A 22230-nucleotide genomic window follows, 5' to 3' on the forward strand; every position below is an offset into this window, starting at 1 on the left:
CCAATATTATTTACAATATTCGACTGCTTAAATTGTAAGTCCCCCCTCCCCTCCTTTATTATGGGCAATGTGTTGCAAATGTAAAACGAAAAAAGACAGAGTTCTGTCGGTTAACTGTATTTAACTGGAGTCGACGAGCAAACGGTGCTTGGTAGTTTTTATGTTTCATGTGTGCTTCAACAGAGCCAATAGTGCGTATGGTTGCGTTTGAGAGCTGGAAAGGAAGTCGATGGGAGATTGGAATGAGCTCGCGTGTACCTCGATTCTCGTAGTGGGGATTTCACGTGGCTTTCGACGAAGCATTTTTCAGTAACTGGACTCGATCGTTGTTTATTCGAAACGAAAATTATAGAATAGCCAATGATTATACATTTCAGCAAATTGCTGTGTTTAATTGGAAATTATCGAGTACTACGAGTTCTTTTAATTTCTCAACTACAGGTTCACACGTATATACAATTTGTTCCACGAGTTACAGTTTTTCACATCGCATATCGAGGAGAGAAACGCTTCAGGAGGTAACTCGCATCGTTTAGGTGTATTACCCATCGAATTATAGTTTAGATAATTTTTAAGTTACATATATGAAATTGTGAGTTTAGTTTAAGTTGTTGCATATGACAGATTGAACTGTTGTCGATCTAGATAATTGCAGCGAAATTAGGATTGTAATTGATTACATTCGACGTTTGATGTGTTGACGTTGAACCAATGTTTGATTGATTAAGTTAACTGATAGACTGATGATAAGATGTTTAGACATTAGGATCTATAGACTGTAATATAATTGTTAAATAAGTAAAAACAAAAAGAAACGTTGTAATACAACGATTATACAACATAGTATCCACAAAAAGGTATGAGAGTGCGTGTAAACCCATACGTGAAGATTTACATAACACGTACACTGTTTGCCATAAACGTTTGGAACCATTGGTTATATTCAACATTTTAGATTATAAAGCACATGTCGCGAATAAAATAACTGACTTACAATCAAACAGCTGGAAAATGAAAATAGAGAACAGTATTATTCAATTTATACTAAATATCAATAATAATATTCTAATTCTTACGTTATAAGTACATACACTAGTATGTATATTCTTAAATAGATTCTATAAGCGTACAAATTCTTTATAAGGCATTATAAGCAGAATCAGAACGAAAAATTTATAACGTGTATTATTTAACGTAACAACACTGCTTAACAAAATGCTTTTGTTATTATGTTTCAGGCAACGAGATGAATTACAAGGGCAGCGGGAAGGTCCACTTCGGAGTGGACGATGTGTCCCTCTACGGGACGCCGAAGGAGGAGCCGGGCCCGGGTCTTCCGGGCCAGGAAGTCAAGCAGAGCTTCTTGAAGAATCAGCTTCAGGCCCTGTTCCAGCCTACCGACAACAAACTGGCTATGAAGCTGTTCGGAAGCAAGAAAGCTTTGATGAAGGAACGGATCAGGCAAAAGGCTGCAGGTCACTGGGTCATCCATCCTTGCTCCAGTTTTCGGTGAGTCCTTCCGCCAGATATCAAACCGTTTCACCTTGACAGGCAACCAGATATCGACCCTGTCTCGATTTTCCAACTAGATGGTTTCTAGCCATGCTGACGCTGTACCTTGTCCTGCGTTAAAAGAGTGTATGATTTTCTACAAGAAACATACTGTATGATGATATATCTTGGTTAGAGAAGTGGACTATGCAGCCTTTGTCGTATCTTTTGACGAAGGGTTTTATCTTCAAAAGATATTTTTAATGACGTTTTTCTTTAATCACGTCGTTAGTGGCATTTTACATTAGAAGTATCAGAGTGGTGAAAGTGATCAATTTATAATCTTTATCGGGTAGAAAGTTGATAAATCGATACAGAATAATTATGGATAATTTGCACAGAATACATTATTAGGAATTTGAATAATTTTTTGTAAATTATGTGACTTATTTTTCTCTTGTATTAGCAAATTTTTCATACATCTAAATACGTACCTGTGGTTTCACGTACACTGGCTGAGGCTTCCGGATGCAAGTGACGTAATATACGAGATTTTATCTAAGCTTAGAAACATAGTGTAACAATTATTAATAGAGCTGTCGAAGAATTTCATAAAGGTTGTGCACGTCACGCATCTTTCTTTGTGCCGTTATTTTTGTAGGCGGTCATTTAACAAAGCGTGGCACATTCTTGTTGCACTCTATGTATAGAATACTCCAGTTAATTGCAGAAGCTTTGAACGATAAATTTAACTTCCGATATTTAAAGGCCCTTGCCTGCACTCGATCATGTTGTCTTCCGTTAGAGTTAAAGTTGAAATGTGACATTACACATACGACGATCGCAGGAGAAAAACGTGACCCATAAAGAAAATATAATGCAACAGAAAATGACGGCCACCTATTAAGTTCAAAGGTGTAAGTTCTCTTAACTAATCAACTTAATAACTGATGAATTAAAAAAAGTGTTATGAGAGCCAGAGATGCAATTATTAAGACAAGAAATATTTTAATACCTTCGATATTTTAATATTATGACGAGCAATATTTAGAAAATTTTTTTCAAAGTTAAATAAAAATGTGATTTTTCCACTCCATCTTGATCTATTTAACAAATTTCTTACGAATTGAAAAATATATGTGAATTGGAAATGGCTTAAAGAGTGCAGCGGGGTTAAGAAAAATCGTAGGTAATTTCAGGGTCGAATAAATTCTTTTCCGATAGAAATCGGATCGTGTACCCTCGAAGACCGGTTAATTTGCGTGAAAAATAGAGCGTGTTGCAAATAGAGAGTGTTGCAGATTTTTCTCAAATATTTTTCTCTTTTTTATTCGATCTGAAAGCAACATTCCACGACGATCGCTAACGAGGAGTGAATTTGGTGAATCCATCGCGTGGCTACCACTCCTGTCTAGCCTAATTACCAATTAAAACGTCTAATTAAAGTGCTTCGCCGCAAGAGCAGATCCGAATCGAACGAAACAGTTGCGTCGAAGGTTTTCTTCATCGCGATTGCGCGGTGATCGGCTTTGACCCAGTTCGCAATCTTGCTGGAGAAAACAATCGATGATAAATTTGGCTAACATTGAATAACGGACGATTCGATAAACATTTGTCTCTGGCAATCTTGCAGACATTTGCATTAAGTTTATTTATCTTTCATCGAGACAACAACTTCAATCTTTTCACATTGATGAGTAACCACCGATACGATTGTAATCTTTTTTAAACAAGTTTGTATGAATAGAAGAAATCAAAACTTTTCAATCCTTACGTTGCGTAATTAATTACTTCAATCATCGTGAAAATTATTTCAGTGAAACAAAGCGTTTCAAACAATCCACTTGCCTCGAATTTGACTTAACAAAACGTCGTTTAGCTAAATTCAAACCTCATTTTCCAGCTACTCGATTTCCATTTTCCACTACTTTATCGTACAAACCAAAATCAACCAACAATTTACCCTGAAAATTACCATGCAGAGATGCATGTTACGTATATCAATATAGTCCAACACATTTTCGATTGCGATGCAAATTACGCGTGTCGCTATAGCGCCAGCAAAATGGCTTTACGCCATGTATTACGAATGTGGTTATATACGTTAGTAGTGTCACAGGACTGCGAAGGGTTAAAATTTCTCCAATGGTATCCTCGCGTGTCAACCATTTTGGGAAGAATTATAGATGCTTTGAGGATCCCTGACCTCTGGCTTCCTGGACAGTATACAGCACTTTCCCGTATCGCAGTCGAATTCCTCGTGCGGCTTGGACAGTTCCATCCGAACAACCGGAATGCGTCTGTCTGTGTCGCGACATATTTCGAGGAACGATCGAACAAAGAAGATATTCTTCCCGTGGGATAACGCGTGCCACTGGACTGATGTGATCGATTCGGGTCATTGAAACTACTATGGTGGTCCAGTTTTATTCCACATTGATATTCGGACATGGTACTATTTTAGTATATGTTGCGTTTTACAAGAGGGGTAATTTAATTGTACAATAGATCTTTAACAAGTCCACTTTAAACGTCGTTTCAAAAGGGCGTTCTTGCCTCGTTAACTGACCGCCCGCTAGCCCTGTTTTGCTAGTTGACTGCAAGTACACGCCCGCATGATCGAAACAACAATTATCCCTATATTATATTGGGTTTTAGAATAGAACAGTCACACGATATATAACCTTTAAGATATATGAAGACAGTTCTATGACGGATTTTGTAACAATGGTCACAGGTACCGCACGCTCGACTCAGAACGAACTTCAATGAACGGTCCATCATCGTTCCCGAACTATTGGGTTGGCCATTAGGTGGATCATTAGGTGGTATTGACAAAATCCGCAATCACTTAGTTGCCAATCAAATATAACGTAAAATTAATTGTAAGGAAATATTTCTGAGAATCGATGACTAACAATGTCTGTATATTCCGAAAACGTCTGAGGGGGACACACATACATTCGCTCGCATTAAAATACTGGGACACACTTTAAAACGGAATAACTTTTTTAAAATTCGACCAGAGGTCCTGATATTTTTTTCTTTTTTTTTTTAGAAGTTACAAAGATTAGTTTGAACGACGCGTGAATACAATTTTTGAAAAATTGCAATCAACCGGAATCGCGAGGAAGACAGTCTAAAGATCGGTTTTTACAATTTTTCTTATCCGAGTCTGCAATGGAAACTTAATTAAGCAATACGTTTTGTCGGTCGATGTCAGTTTTGCTATTATCCTAATGTAGTGTACTTCTGCTATAAATTATTTTAGTTTCGAATTTTTTAGATATAAATAATATATTTCAAAATTATTTCTGTTAATAATGATTTTTTAAAGTAAATTTATAAAATTCACGCGATCGAAGACATCCCTTCGGCGTAATTGTAATACCAAACGCAAATGATTAAAAATTTTGTATACGTAACTTAATGGGATGATTCGCAGGATATTTTCTAGCGAAAAAAATGTCGGTACTTAAGATCCTCTGAAAAGACCGGCTTTCTCCGTTATCACGGACTGGCAACTGGTCGACAGATGGAAAATCTACGTCTGAAGGGCCCTCGAGGCGTGGATCGTAGGTTGGAATTGCTGAAATTACCAGGCACCGTGCCATAACCATTCGCGAAACAGTGCACCGGGCGTTTGTCGTGGCAATTGCCTGAAATTGCCCCGCTCTTCCGTTCAGAATTTTCTTTAATTACTGATAATACAAGGACACGCTGTATCCAGCTTATCTCGGACGATGAAATTTTCATTCGAACCACCGCTAACGATCCTACTGCGTTGCCTTTTGGCGATCGTTGATGACAAGAACCCGAGGAATCTTTCAATTATGCAACCTCTCGGCCGTTCTAATCGCTGATCGAAATATATGTACGTCAGGATAAAGGAGGTATTAACGACAGTTTAACGCGGAGAATTTCTGTTTGACTTCTGATAATCGCCTAAGTGAAATTTAGGTACCTTATGGTCCTTGGCTTCGTTAACGTCGGAGGATAGATGAGATAGAATTGCTGGAAATTTCAAGTTTGCTTTAGAACTTAGGAAGTTTTAGACTAGCAAATGCGAATTCGAAGTCCTAAATATTCATAACCTTGGGTTAAACTTCCGATGATACGACATAATTTCGAAGAACTGAACGATCAGAAGAATAATTGTTTCCTCGTCCTCGAGATTTCAAATTTTTCAATCTAAAATATCAAACAGATCATGTATCTCTATAAAAATGTTTTTATGAAATTTTTATCAAAGGTACAACGTATAATAAAAGTGAATGGCCGCGATAATTTGATTGTAAGGACAGCATTCGTAGTTCGGATCATCCGAGATCGAGCGAGCATCCCTTTTTCAAGAATCCATCGTTATAAATATCTCTGGTCACAGTGATAGTTGGTCTTACAGGCGGAACTTGCTATTTTTAGTCGAACTTTTAAACGAGCATCTGACATGCGGCTCTAGAGAGATCAGAGGTCACTTTTATAGTTAGAATCTGCGTTCTGCGGATACGTTCCATTTCCTGATCATGGAATCAGAATAGATCACTGTTGTTGATCGCAGAAGGAAATCCAATAATTCTCGCGAGAATTAAACGAAGGTTCCAGGAAATTGAAAAGACAGCTGCAGATCGTTTCCACTGTAAATCTTTTAATAGTTAATTTATTCATAGCTTTGTCTTTAGATATCATCAGAAGAGCTTGACACGACGATGGTTATGTTCGTACTGCTTTGCATTGATATCTGGAAGTCGTTTAAAATTCAAATGTTTTTCATATTTTGTCTTTGGGCCGATGTAAAGCAATGATAAATTATATCCTGCTTCATTCCTTTTATCCCTATTTCTTGCATTTTAATCATCTTTTAAATATGTGAAGAAACCAACGTATCCTTTAAACTTCCAACAAAGAAGCGAGACATCTTGTAATAATAAAAATAACAAGATGATAAAGTGCTGGGCTTTCTCAGAACCGAAACTTCATCTTCGGTGGTCGAAAAGAAGCTGTGACGATCGTTGAATTAAATATTAACCGATTAATAAATCCAAAGGAACTCGGAGTATTATATATTTAAAAAAGGAATTTATTTGCCGAAATATTTTCGTCCTTGTGCCGACGACACGTTTTAATTTTGGAGCCTCAATTTCGCTAATGGCTGGCTAGGATACCAACGAAATAAATTCACGGGCTAGGTATCGAAAGGATCTTTCTTTCGGAAGTCTTTGCCTCCTTTCAAGCTTCCTCGAGACTACTAAGTACGTATTCTCGTCTTGGCTCGGCGATGAGATAAAAGGGAAGATTCTGCGAGGAAGAGAAATATTTGCTGCCTTCTTCTTTCATCGCGCCAGAAACGAGCGCTGTAATATTTTTAAGAGTTGCCGTTGACGTTTCAAAATGTGGACGGCAACTTTTTTCTTCTGTCTGTCCGCTCACTTATCGAAATTGTTTCTCCAGTTCTCATCGTCTTTGATTATTTAATTGATTTCCATCAACGTTAGAAATAAGATTGCTCGGTCTATCACAATGGATTTGGGTCAATCGTAGGAAATAAAGGTCTAATATTTTTCATTTCGTTTAGAGTCTCGTTAAAAGATAATTTTTCAGAATTATTTAAGTTAACGATGATTTTCAGAAAACAATTTTCCTCGAAACTAAAATTACTGGTTGGAAAGGAAATAAGTTGCTTCGTTAAAAAATAATTTGTTCATTGAAGTACTTAGATCTATTGACATGGAAGTTGATAGAAACAAGAAGATGTCTATGCAAAAGAAAATTGTTATTTCTCTAAGTTACGTGAACACTTTGGTCTGTGTGGTAAAAAGTCGTTACACTAAAACATTTTTAATTATTCAACAAACACTCTGAATTAATTTCTAATGCACACAAAACACACAAATGAATTGCGAAACAAGTCCAATTTGATTCAATCTCCTCATATCGCGATGAAACAGAAATTCTGGCTAAACTTTCTTTTCTCCTCAAAATAAACTAAGAATGCCAGTCTCTGTACGATCGATGAAACGTCACTCACGATGTGTACGAGTTAAATGTTGGAAATTCCATTTGAAAACGTTCGATCGATATGAGAAGTGTTTTATAGGCGAGATCGAGACGAAAAATCGAGCGAGCCACCAGTGGTCTCGTGTCTCGATGCAAGAAACAGTTGGGAGCGTCGCGAGAGGACAAAGAGAAGGCAGATTGAGTGGTGTGCTCGGTATAATGGTAGTTAAAATCGTGGCGACTGGCATCAGCTGTAAGAATGATCTCAGAATAATCATCCGATTAAGCAAGAGAGACTACTGTGCCACTACGGGCACGTTGCTGCGAGAATCGCACGTGTTTCGCGTATGCTCGTGTCGCGTTCCGCGCGCAACAACGAGATAAACTCCAGCGTTCGCATGATTTTTGGACGAATTCTTTGCGATATAATCGTTAGTTCGTTGAATTACGCAGATACATTAATTTTCGTTGAATTGACATTATTTTTTAAATGTGAAATATTTCTTAATGAATCTATTTTTTTATTTATTTATTGCCGCATCGGCTTGCAGTCATTAGCGACCACTATTATCTACATTGATAAAAAGTTTATATATGTTATAATTAAACTTACATTAATAACAATATTTATGCTAGAATTTTCCTCATCTTGGTTTGTTTTCCTATTTTTAGTACATATCATTTAATATTCCTACTTGTTTCAAAAAGGTTTTAATAAACTTTGTATTGGGATTTTGACACGAATTGTAGTCATTACGTAGTTATTTCTTTGTATGCCATATGTCGCTTGAAAAATTTCTGGAAAATTTTCATTGGAACTTGGCAAAATCGAAAGTTAGCAAACCAGGTATTTCGAAATTTGATGAGATGGAACAACTCGTTTGCACATTTACATTGTAGATTCAATATTACTATATAATATATAGTTAATTTAGTATATTTTTCATTAAAGCAGAAATCTTGAATTGATCAAAGAATCGAAGTATCGAAGAGAAAAAGATTAACTGATTTAGAATTCATGGAAGAATCTCATTACAACTTTCCGAGAACTTCTTATAACGAAAATTTTTCTCTGTTTAGCTGATCGAATCATATTCTTTCGTTTCTCCGTTTCATCTTTTGTGGTTCTATCAACCGATGAAACAAACCAGTGCAAGTTGTTTTAAACATTCGTATCCTTTAAGGTACCATAACTATCTGTATAAAGCAACAAATGCAATACAATTTAATTGGAATTAATCTAGAATGGTATGGCGTCTTAATCCTGAAACAGCGGCGGCGTTTAAAGTCATAAGTATGTGTCATGAACGAAGAATTGCGAAACTTGGAAATTACCAGTTAAATCATTTTTCCCTATTCTTCGTTTAATCTGAGTCATTCAGCGCCATTTTCGCACGGGGAAAAGGGAAACGTTGCTGCTTTCTCATGAAATGCAAGACACGTTTTGAGAATTTGAAGAGAACGACTTTCAAGGAAAGTGACGTCATGCTTCTTATTGCTTCATGCACTGTTTCAATTATGTTGAAAATTTGAACAGTTTGACGTAATACGAAGATGAAATATGTTTCCCAGAAAACTAACGTGCCGTACGTAATATTCACCACGTTGATTATTCTATTGTGTTCGATTAGCACGACAATACCAATTATCGTATTGATTAGAAATACGATGACTTATTCTTATAATTTATGCGACAAATAAATGTACGATAAAAAACATGTTTTCCATAAATATTTCGTTTTTGGCTGTGTTCTACTTTGTAATATATGAATATTGTTCGAGGTTCGAGAAGAAATAAAGATTGAAAGTTTGAACTATTAAGATTCTTTTATGTTTTAATTTCTAATCTTCCCGAGTCTCTCGTATCAAGGATTCGAAATATAAATTTAAAGGCAAATAAAGAAAGAAAAACAATTTAAAGAAAAATATACAAATTCTAAGTACAATAAAAATTTCGCTAAATAAATATTCATTAACACAGGATTATATACCATAAATTGACATTTTTTATATGTTTCATTATGTTACATTTGGAACAATCGTGTACATAACGGTTAAATTAGTATAATTAAATTATTTCTAAGACAACGTCATAAAATTCTAATAGTTGTGTATACCTACTGTGTATATCTATAGGTATCATCCTAATCATTTCTATAGCAGTATGTAGACTATTCTAATAATTTCTGTAGCAACATCTATACTATTCTAGCAATTTCTATATCAGTATCTGTACCATTCTAACAATTCCCCTAACAGATATTATTTTTGCAATTTCTATATCAATATCTATGGTATTATTCTTGATTCCTATACCAATACAAAATATTTCTTTTAAGATAAAGCCAGGTTGGACAATAATTTAAAAAAGAATTGGGGAAAAGACTGTAGTAAAGGAATAAAGGAAATATAAATGGGAATTTCTGCTACTAAATTTGCACGACTTTAAATTTACCTTCTTTTCCTAAATTTATCTCACGAAGCTTAGTATTTAATAAATTTCGTTCCTCACCAAATTTCAAATCAACATCGTTAGTAATTTCACAAGAAATTCCGATATATTAGTATATATCTAGTTATATATTTTCAGCATAGTATTTTAAGAGCCCAATATTTCTTAACTCAATTATCAATGAAATCGAATAAAATCTTAAACACGCAATGTAAATTTAAAAGGAAAAACAAGTGGATTCGTGCAGCAGATCCGGCGAGGATAGCACTTAATCATCCAGCGACCGTCCGTTTAGTTAGAATGATTAGGTATCCCGACGACAGGCGTCATTAGTCCGACGTTTCGCGCAAGACAATGCATATCGTATCTCGCCTGGTTCATATTCACGCATTCCCCCGGGTCAATTAAGACGTCTCGTGGCTATTCTACCATTCCTGACCCTGGCTCTGTTGTGCAATTCCACGCGCAACCTAATCAGTTCGTCTATTTGCAAAGAATACTCAGGAACCTTCGTTATTCGAGCGCAATTATCATATCTCTTCGTGTTTATCGTTCATTGGAAACTCGTTAAAATTTAACGACAGCATATTCTTTCTTCTCGATTTTTGATTCTTAACACTAGAACTACCAGGATGGTAAAAATGATGAAATCGTAATTTAAAAAAGAATGTTGTGGATTTATGTATTTACGCTGTGTTTTCGGGGATTTAAATGTGTTTTTGTAAAATATGTGGATGAAATTTTTATTTGTATCTGTGCATTATACAGATTATTCTATGCAGGTGGTTTTTATACGGAATGACGTGAAATACTTGTAAATAAAATAACAGATATTTTGGTAATAATATCGAATAATTTATTTAACTGTGTTTATATTTTTGTGAATTTGTGATGTTTTAAAATGATGTTTAACATGAAATTAAAGCGGGAAGTGATGCATATGAATGTCTTTTTTCATATTTTGTCCAAATTGAATATACTTTTTAAGATTAAGAAAATGTCATTTGATCGAAAGAAATATAATAAATATGTTTGATAACTTTTTACAAATTTAAAATATAAAAGTAATTAATTTTGTCACATAAGCTGATACAAAAGATTAATTATTTTTTTAAGATAAACAAATTTTTGTGAATATGATACTTCAAGAAAAAAGTTTTGATAAAAATGTAAAATTATAAATGGTAATTAATGCAATTTAATTTACACAAATCCTATTTCGTCTATTTTCTTTTAGTTTAGTTTAGTTCCAAGAATCCTCAGACGCGGTGTTTCTATCCTGTACTTGGTAGCTTCGTTGGATTTACGATACGTTAATGACTCTTAAAAAGTAGAAAGAAGCTCAGAGTCCTAGTGCTAATTAGAATTCAGAGTTTCCTACCTAAAAATAATTTGACTGAAAGCTGTTCCAGCGAAAAGAGTAAGAAAATCCTTAATCTCGAAAACAGCTAGGAAATCACGTACGGTGTAAACTTGATATTTAGCACAGTTCTTAGCATAGTAATTGACGTCTTTTATGCAACATAATGACAACAATTGTCATCACAATTCTTAATCGAGTTAATCGATTTACAAATTATGATGCAATTGATATTCCTACTTTTAAATAATTATTTCCGACTTGTTTCATTTATTATCGTTCTAAACGTTTCAATCCTTTTCAAATTTTCAACATGAATTTCAGTAGAAATACAAATTTTCAATAAATCCAGTCGACAAATGATGTCTCTTTGATATTTTACCATTTCCTTTACTCTCTTTTGTCACTCACATTTCCGTGTAGATACATTTTTATTTGGAATCTAGAACGAGATTATTCAGCTTCCAATGGCAACATAATCACCAATTATAATCACTAATTATAATTACGAATGAATCTTATACACACGTGTGTTCGACCATCGATTTCTTTTTCTATATTATCAGGCGTTTCAATTTCTTCGACGAGTAACAAACCAAAAGGAAGGAAGTCGAAATTAGCCTGATTTTCCCTGGTCGAAACTGCAAACTGTTATTGTCGAGACCCATGGAACGGAGCTGGAAAGCGGAGTGTTGCTTGTTCCTAACTGCACGGCCTATCGAGTTTTATTCCGACGATCAATTAGGAAAAACGCTTAAGGGTAGAACGGCGCACCGTTTTCGTTAATGCCCACCTGTTTGTTTTGCAGTTGTTCGCCCATTTGAATTATAATTACCGCAGGAAATTGTTTTCCGGTTTCCGTAGCAATGGTAAAGAACGCTCATTTCTCGAATTCCTCGAATCCACGTACTTTTGCTTATAATTTAATTCAGGAAAATATTAATAAACATATATACAGAGTTAATCGCAAAAGTATCCAGCCGCCGTTTTATACTTTATGATTTAACACTTTATATTTTGAAGGCATTTTACAACACCACATTCGCTAAAATATTTCATTAATACGATAGATGAAATTGGAACTTAGCGCAAAGATGATTGAAATGTAATTTTAAAAATTCAATTCTTTCCATTATTAGATCATAGAGTAAAACCGTAAATATTGATCAACTATTTTATTTAGAGCATTAGAAAAATGACTGTTTCTGAGCGTTAGTGTGCTCTAATTACTTATCAATATAAAATAACATAATTTCGAAGCTGTCTTCACGAAGAAACGAAGGATTAACGAATTCGTGATCTTATCCAACTATTGGCAATAAGACGGTTATGCCAATTACCGAATACAATTTTAACATTCAAGCAAGCCAAACCCTGTTGTATTTGATGAAAAATTCATTTCATTTCACGAAAAATTCACGTCATTGATATAACGATAGATGATAAAATATACCGGTTATAAATAACGACTATACATGTTGCAGATCTTTTCCATAAAACGATGCAAAATACCTGTGTAGTGATGTACATTGCATACATAATCTAATCTTTATATTCTCTAATAATATTAGCAATATATAATATAACTAATATCAAAACTGAATGAAATACTCATAAATCCGTATAGTTTAAAGATCAAGATGATAAATTACGATATTTTGCCAGAGTTTTTCATTCTCAGTATTGGAGAGGGGCGTTTCCAAGTGAAATTTTTCGAGTCACGTTACGAATACGAATAGGCAGTGCTTGTCTAAATGGCATAACTGTATGATAATGATCACGAAAACTACCTTCCCGTGTTTACATTTATTTCAGAGAAGAAAATACTTCCTGTGTTTGACCGGTAGGAAAATGGCAGATGGAGCTCGAGATATGTTTTAGCCGTTTTCCTCCGGTGTTTCGTGTTCTCGGGTCATAAAATATTCTGACAAATGTGTCGTGGAAACTGAGACCATAGAAATAAATAAAAGCGAGCAACTCCTGAGAACTTTGAAAAATTTTCCAGTGCAATTCCATTACCGGCTTTCTGACAAATTTCACCGTTTTTCCCCATTTTGACTTGCGTTTCTTTCTCTCATTTTTAGAGAGAAACCAATATTAAATTTCATTCGTATCTCGACTGCTACTATTAATAAGAAACATTGATTGGATATACTAATACGTTAATTAGATTTCTGAGTTTAATAATCTGAACGTTCTTTATTTCGATAAAATATCTCACCAAAGAACTTTCTAAGATAACAGAATTTTAAACAAACTTTCTCAAAAACTTTTAGACTATGTGAAACGCGTGTACTATAGCCGTCCCTGTACGTGATTTATAGCAAATTTCTTCTTCTTTAATACGATCGATAAGCATTGACAATGAGGCAAAACTGAATGGCTGGCATTAGCCCGACATATGCCAACTATGGAGGAACGACATCATCTTATACTCATCAGCTTAATATTAAGAAAACGCGCTGTTATTCCAACGTTGTATCATCTGTACGTTCTGTTATTCGAACATTCTGTCGTCTAAACGTTCTGTTATTCCGATATTCTGTTACTCAAACAAAGTAACATGAAATCAACATTATGGATATCAACACCTTGCGTATAGTAGCATCAAGGAGAAGAAATTTAATACTAGCAAGAAACCAGCTAAGAAACACTTTAGGAGCTAGTGTTGATCACAAAATTTGCGTTACAAATAAAATACGATGAGTCCAATCAAATTGAATTAAAATGAAATTGTCGCATGTAGTGCTAATTCAATGGCCATGATGATCCTCTCGCACGATTAAATTACTATTATTAGGAAAATTGTACGAGTTACAAGTCACGAGTTATCGAACACTAATAAATTCTCTTCCATAACAACAACAAACTAGCTAATAAAACAAATGAAATTGTAGATATAAATTTTACAAATTACAAGTCAGTTAATTATTCTATATTCAAAATTCCAAAGAAAGATATTTTTAATTAAGCATATTGCTACTAGAAGTTCAACAATGTGTTCATCGATATTTCCAACGAATTGCCAAGAAAACGGAAAAAGGTTTCTCTGGTGGATGGTGCGAGGCTGGACGATTTCTCGTGGAGCAGCTCCGACTTTAATCAGTATCGTCACGTGGCCCGGCCATTGCGTAACCCGGGCTGACCGTGCCACATTGCGACGGTCCGCGTTAGCGGTAGGAAACCATTGTTTAAATTTGCAAACTACCTAATGATAGGACAGAGCCGAACAAGGCCTCTGCAATTTTCAACTGCCAGCCGGTTTCCGATCACATCTGCTAAGTTTAGCTGCCGACAGCCAGGGTGTCATCGCACTTGCCACGAGAACTGGACACCGAACCAAGTCCAATCGGTCGCGTACTATGAATTTAAACCTCTGACGGAGCAGACAGATTTTCGGGAAAATGTACTCTTTATTCTATTATCGTATTGTATACGTGTTTATATAACTGCATTAAAAGAAAATATTTTTTCGTGGATAAAATTCTTATTTTTCTATTTTATAATAAAGAGTGAAACATATAAAATTTGAATATGTAACATTACGGAGTGAAAATCTTAGGATGATACGCGATAAACATAATATTGCAAAGGTTGACCTTAGCCTGTTAACCGGGAAAGATGAATTATCTCGTTGTTCGAATGATCAATCACTATGAATGTCTTAGGTATAATAATTTCTTTGTTTAAGGCTGCCCTATATTTTTACGTGTCATTTGTTTTCTGTGTCAACGCCGCTTGATTCTTATGTAAGTCACGATAAACTGACCTTTTTGACTGAACTGACCTTTTTGACTGAACTGACCACTATTTTTCGGGAATACAATTTTTATCTTCATTTATGATGGATCAAACGAACAAAATTCATGTACATACATATATATACGATATCACAGAAGTGGAATTTTAGATTAGCATGTAACAAACGTATTACGGAGACTGACCTTAACTTGTTAACCTGAAAGAACGAATTTTTGTATCTGATTTTTATTAAAAGTAAATTATCATACTTATATCTATTATATTTACTTTCAGCATTTACGTCCAGCGCTTAGCAACGACTAAAACTAATTTACATCGTTGTGTCTTTATCGATTTTTAATAGAATTATTACAAAAATGTTCTGGTTTAGGAATGATCTACTTACTTTGGATCACTTCTTGCGTTTAAAGCACTGGGATCGAGTCGATCTTTAATCTTGATACGATCTGGAAATCTTCCTTGATTAAAAAAATCTTTTTTGATTTTACAAAAGTTTCTTCATTTGTAGAAATGAAAATATAATTTAAGTCTTTCGTATACGGTATACATATACATCAAATAATGGAGATTAATCTATGTTTATGGTAAATTGGAGAATATCTTCATCAATGTTGAAACTATAATTGCGGCTAGTATAGTAGGTATATTCATTGACAGACATATCGATCGTGGTTGTTTAATATTATCTATTAATGACTTTATTAACGACACTCTGTGTCAATATAAAGTACTACATATTACTGTTTAATTTGTATGAGGAAGCAATTAATATATCGATTAAGCAGCAGGATTAATATATCGGAAATTAACTTCTCTGTGTTGTTATCATAATAATTCTTAATTAACACGTTCTCGATACCATTGAATTAATCGTGTCATTTTCACGTTCAATTTTTACTCGCGATTCTTATTTGAAATTCCAATACAATGATACTGAATTCTCATGAAATATTCATTAACTGAGATAATTATTGGATCGAACTGGTGAGTTAGTGTCCCTAAACGGTGAGGATATTTCGCGAGCGTAGGCGGAAATCAGCGTTGACCGGACGATCCATTTTCATTCGAGGCGCCTAATAAGATCGGCAAACGTTTCGGTCGAGGTTATTCTGGAACGCAAGTCGCTGACTCGGCCAGGAAGTAATCCCGCAACGTTTCGAGTTTGCGTGGCCATTAAAGTCGGATCAGCAGAGTTTATGCGATCGATCGTCTTCGTTCTGACGGTGTTCATTGATATCAATAGAGTTTATCTTTTAACATCCAGCTGCGAAAAGTCAGAATTCACGGGTAATCGCAGGAACGCGCAATTGTTATCGTTTTTAACTTATTAAATTCGTTTTCTAATCGAATTTTTTCTCTGCTCACAAAGAAACGAATTACCGTTAATATGATTAATAATTTTAATCCGATAGAAGAGATAGCAATTGAGAGCTGTTATAAACAGAATATTTTATGACAACGCGATGGTACACTGTCGTCTATAAGTACAGATATTAGTTACGAAAATATTTCGCTACTTATCATGGAAAAACTTTATGTTGCTATCATAGGAGTAATGTTTTATAGAGGGTGAGATCGAACGGATGGTACAATCCAATGCGAGCTGATTCTAAAGAGAAAAGATAAATCGAAAATATAGATCAACATTTTTTTATATGACACATTTACATCTTTCGTTTTCATAGCATTCAATTTTTATACTCGTATGAAAGTAGCATCAAATGGTATGAAACTTAATATAGTTGGACTTATTATAGCCACTGTAAACAAATATGATTCTATAGCAACGTGTGAAGATGAGTGAGAGAATAGAGTAGTCTTCTTGCCTCTTTGTAATCTCGATAGCCATCTTCTCATAGTACATGGTCATATTCTACCCGGTAATTATGAAGCTCAATTCGATCTCGCAGACGTGAATAATACGGTAAAAATTGACATCGTAATTTATCCCACCTATTACCATCTGAAAGTAGTGTAGCTGAAAGGTAGGTATGATGGCTTTATAGCTGTACGACGCAAATCCAACGTACTATGATATATTACTTGTTTGTGTGGGTTTGAAAATATTTTGAAAAAAGATTAGCTCTGTAATAAGACACGATTGTCATGATTAAGCGCATTTTTATGCGAATTTACATTTCTATAAAGACGAATAAAGGAATAGAATCTAAGCAGAAACTTGTTTTACTCGATTCAACATTATGTTCCAGATAGCTAACCGTTGCATATTTTATATACTTCTGCATATTATTAACATTATTTGCACATTCAAACTTCTCATAAATGCATAAGGATGTTTTCTTTTCTATAGCAGTTATTCGTTCCTATATTTTACATGTTGTTTCCTCTGCTACGTTTGTGGTGTTGCAGTTTCTAAAATGATTAGTTAAGATACGATGTATGGAGGATGTTAGACTTAACAGATTTTAATGATCGTGAAAGTGAGGTCTCTTTGATAGCAAATCTAAGGATGATAAATTGATGTTAAGTGGAACGATAAAATTGAGATTAGAGTGCTTTTTGTTAGAATCAAGATAAGCCAAGCTATTACATCGATCCTATTCGAAGGATAATTTATGTCGATCTACCGATAAGTCTACCGAGAGTAAAAGTATGCTATCTTGGTGTTAAGGATAATTGATATTTTTCGCTAGAAAGGAATGATGATTTGCAAATTTTTTGCATTTACTTGCCATTTGAATAACTACCTCGTAAAGATCGATGGCAAATATATCAACACAGTGAATTTTTAAATTAAAATATAAATTAAATAAATTCACATAAAATATTACAAAATTTGGTATAGATCTTCCCATATTAATTTTAATGGAAATTTTTTCAAAAATTGATAATATATTTCTGATTAATATCCTTAATAATTATCCATGAGAAAGTATTAAAAAATAAAGAGGATGAAAAATTATCAAGATTAAAAAAGAGTCAGAAAATGTCATAAAACTTTACGAAATGTATACTTTTAAATCTTGAGAGACTTAATACAGAAAATTTTTAATCGCCGCCGCCGATATGTAAGGTCACACGGATGACGTTAATTGACACTGATGGATGATGAGAATGTAGAAGTGTCTGGACTTTCTACGAAATTAATACTTTTATATGTCGATGAAAAGAACGATCGTTTTTTCATCGATTCCACGCTAATGGTTTCTCGATTTTCTCCGTATTGTTGTTGCAATTTATCGTATTGGTATCGTGCTTTAACGCTATTAAAACGAACGTTCGTTTTTGATAGACGCACATTTAACGTGGGAGTAATTGAAATCTATTCCCACGCTTTTTTCGTCAATATTAATTTAACTTCAATATAATTACATATTAAGTTGTTCTTTAAACAATAAATTAATAAACAAATTTTAATAGCAAGAGAATTTTTCTTCGAAAGAATTTCAAATTAATTAAATTTTATTGTATTATAAATACGAGTGATATAATTCGTGTTTAATCGACCAGAGGATGCAGTTCCACAAAATGCTTAACGCTAGAATTACCGATCTTTCAATACGGTTCTTGATATGCTATTATTGCATATTGTTATTGCATTATATATTACCATATTGTATAAATGATTATAATTACAGGTTATAAGTATAACGAGAATTCAGACACTTGTTTTTTACAGTTATAATATTTTATATATGTATAACCGAATAAATGTTAACATTAATTTTTTGCCACTGAGGCATACTAACTTTCTCACTTCAATTGTATCATGAATTTGGATCTGCGATATACGAGTATGTGTATGTGATTTAGAGCAAATTTCTCTTTCTAAATTACCTTGACTGTCACGCAAACTTTATATTCTTGCCCTGAGAACCAAGAAATTTAAGAGATAATACTCAAAATATTTAATTTTATATTTAATTTTTTGTAATATATTATATCATACTCGCGCAAATTTTTCTCGCAATGTTATCTAAATCATTCACATTATTGACAACTTTTTAGTCCGCAAAATTTGTCTTAATTTAATCTTTCTACAAAATTTAGTATCGTGGACCACCGATGACCACCGTGTTAATATACTTCATAATTATTCCACGATGAAATTTATTGCACGAATAATTTAAATGAATAATGTTGGGTCGGCAAGTCTAAATTTTGAAGAAGAGGCGCATCATCTGCACGAATTTTATAAATCGGTTTATCTCTCCTCGTTTACGAAACAGACGTTACTATTCCACTGACTTAATAGACTGACATAAAACATCCGGGACACAGGATTCAACGGGAAGAAGGTTTTACCGCGAATGATATCACGCTTTAAACCAGCTCGCAACAGAGTCTGCCTGTTCTATGCGTCAAAAATAATGAATAATGAATTGAAAGAAGGCTTGCCGGACAACGAGGACGTGAGAGTGCATGGTACAACGGCCACACGAACCGCCTTAAACTGGCTGATTCTCGTACGATGCGTCTCGATCTCGATCATAAGAGGATCCCGTGCTCTTTCTCTCGCGTATCGTTTTACGCGGTGAAGCCTGTTGTAATTCAACGAGGCAGCATGCAAGCCACGCTGCTGCTCCCCGCCGAGCTTATTTCGAGACCTCGCGCGTGGATCACGCGCGAAAACATCCTTGGAATTTCCATAGAAACATCGGTGAACCTCGCTACTGTTTTAACCGTGACAACTGTGATTCGTGATTCGGTTAATTAACCTGGCTAAATAATCAACCTTCTGTACTCGTCTGCCAGCGTTTCAGTGATATCTAATAATATCAAATCTCCTATTTCATTGTTGTTTTCATCCATAAAAAGGGAAAAGTTTCACCGCGAATGTGTGCCAGAGTCGTTAATTAAAGACTGTATTAAACAATTTTTGCAGTGTAAAGAGTTAAAATCTTAGCGCGTTCAATTGCCTAATAAAGAGCGAAATAAGAAGACGATGATTATTTTAGTAGAAATGAATTCATACATATTTCAATAATTTGTTCCTCTCCAAATTGAAGTGTTTAGTTTCAACAAGCTTCACTGCCAAAGATGTACTGCAGTTGTTGGCTGATTATGTTAAACAGTTCTTGACGCGTGAAGAGTTAAAATTGTAGCGCCGTTAGTCCTTGAATAATGAGAAGCGCAGAGTATTCTACATTCTATAAATAATATCGTAGATATTATGAAATCTCTTCCTTTTCGAAAGGACACATTCAGTTTACGGAAGTTCCGTTGTAAAAGTGTGCTGAAGTTTCTAATTGATCGTATTACAATAGAAACATTTTTTCGCAGTGTGAAAGATTAAAATTGTAAGGTATTTGGTTGTTTAATAAGGAAGAACAAAGTGCATTTATTTCGATGTGAGAAACGATTTTAAAGATTAGATCATAAGGAAAATGTAATATTTAGATACTATTATTTTTTCTACTTATTTGCCTTTTTTTTTAAATTTGAAGTGTATAAATTCGTGTGAGTAAAAGATTTTAATTAAAATACTGCTTGTGAGATTTAAAAGGATAAACGTGCTAATCGTGATAAATGGAAGGAGGATAAAAATATGATGATAGAATTTTAATTGGAGATGACTTCCGTGATACTAGGCATTCTAGTAAGATACGATTAAATCGTAATGTCATAAATTAGAATGAGATAGTACATCAAATTACTCACCACTGCTTCCTCAATAAAGAAGATTTGTTGTGTTATAAATCGTCCAATATTGCAATAGTAGGCCACATTAGTTTTCATTAAATGACATTATGCGGTATGCAAGAGATGTTCTTTCTACAGCCAGTAGAATTCATCACAAAAAGCAATTTAAAAAACTACAAATCAATATAAGAGCTACTAAATTACTTACATTATACCAAATTATATAGTAATTTGTGAGCTCATATAACTTTTTTATTCTTCTACGTCGTTAATAACCGATGCAAACAGTTAATGTGACTATAAATATTGAGAAAAGAAAAAGGGAAAAGATAATGCTAGAGTTATGGATAGAAAAAGTATTATGAAGAATTATCATTCTTCTCTGAATGAGAATAGTGGCTATATTTAACGTACTTTTACGTGATTGTACGTGACATAGAAGAAGGAAATGATCAAAAAACGATATAATTGGTGAAACAATAAAAACGTGATGAAAACTAATGCGATCCATAAAATGAGAATGTTTGAAGTCATTATGATTTACAAAAGAGACACACAAATGAGGCAAAAACAACATAAATCGCAAAAGGAAGGAAATAATCCAAAATTAAAAAAAGATCAAAAAAGAAAAGCAGACATTATCGAAAGATATGAAAGTGTTAGAAGGTTCTTGAATGGGGCTTGTAGCATCGCGAAATACGGACATCCACCGTATCGGACATGCATGACGTTTCATGAGGGCGTCGGAGTTCCCTTAGCATAAATTTGAAATTGCAATCGACGTCCCCTTGTCCCGTGGTGTTCTGCACCTCCCAGTACAGCGGGTACACGCGGCTATTTATGTATAGTGTTGACACAGTGCGCTTAATTTAGTCTAATCGAGCGTAACCGGAAGCCTGGAGACGTTATCGATCCTCCTCCAGTCAGTTTGCGGGCTCCTGAAACGCAACTAGAGTGCCGAGCATACATCACAAACGTCAAAACATGACACGATAGACTAATCCTGTTCTTGTTAAGCCATTATGCGACAGGAAGTTAAATATATGTTCGATATCGTAGGACTTTTTGGTATCGGGACACTACTACAAAATTTGATAGTCAAATTTTCAGATTAAAAAAATATTTCGTTTGGGACTCCTAATGAAGCTTATTCAGACATATACAATAGCTGTAAAAAGTATTTTTACATCATAGCATTTATTATTGCATTTATATGTATACTAATTATTTAGATCCAACAGATTACACATAATTACAAAAATGTAGTACCACGGAAATAAGATGTATAGAACTTAAACGGAAGAAACGCTTCATCGGAAAATACGGCATTCGTGAACATAATATTTTATGATTAGGATAATTTCATTCTATTCTTGTCACGCCATTATGCGAGGGGAAGTTCCTGACATCCATGATACATCTAAATAGATACATTTATCAAAATTTTGTCAGAATATTCAAACTTTCATCGAATTTAAATCCCTCCTTTTCCTTCCATTTAACAAATAGCTACAAAACTAACCATGTAATATAACAGAATACACATAACAGAATAAAAAGCCGAACT

General features: G+C 34.3%; 1 protein-coding gene across 7 annotated transcripts in view; it reads left to right on the top strand.

Moving 5' to 3' along the window:
• Positions 1-22230, top strand: part of LOC122570229 (potassium/sodium hyperpolarization-activated cyclic nucleotide-gated channel 2) — a 221402-nt gene that overhangs the window by 126947 nt on the left and 72225 nt on the right. For all 7 annotated transcript variants that reach the window (XM_043732288.1, XM_043732290.1, XM_043732289.1 and 4 more), the window contains one exon: positions 1239-1509. In XM_043732288.1, coding sequence (XP_043588223.1) covers positions 1239-1509 — 271 coding nt within the window. The remainder of the gene's footprint in view (positions 1-1238; positions 1510-22230) is intronic.

The sequence above is a fragment of the Bombus pyrosoma genome, linkage group LG8 (assembly GCF_014825855.1).
Source record: "Bombus pyrosoma isolate SC7728 linkage group LG8, ASM1482585v1, whole genome shotgun sequence".
Classification (NCBI taxonomy): Eukaryota; Metazoa; Arthropoda; class Insecta; order Hymenoptera; family Apidae; genus Bombus; species Bombus pyrosoma.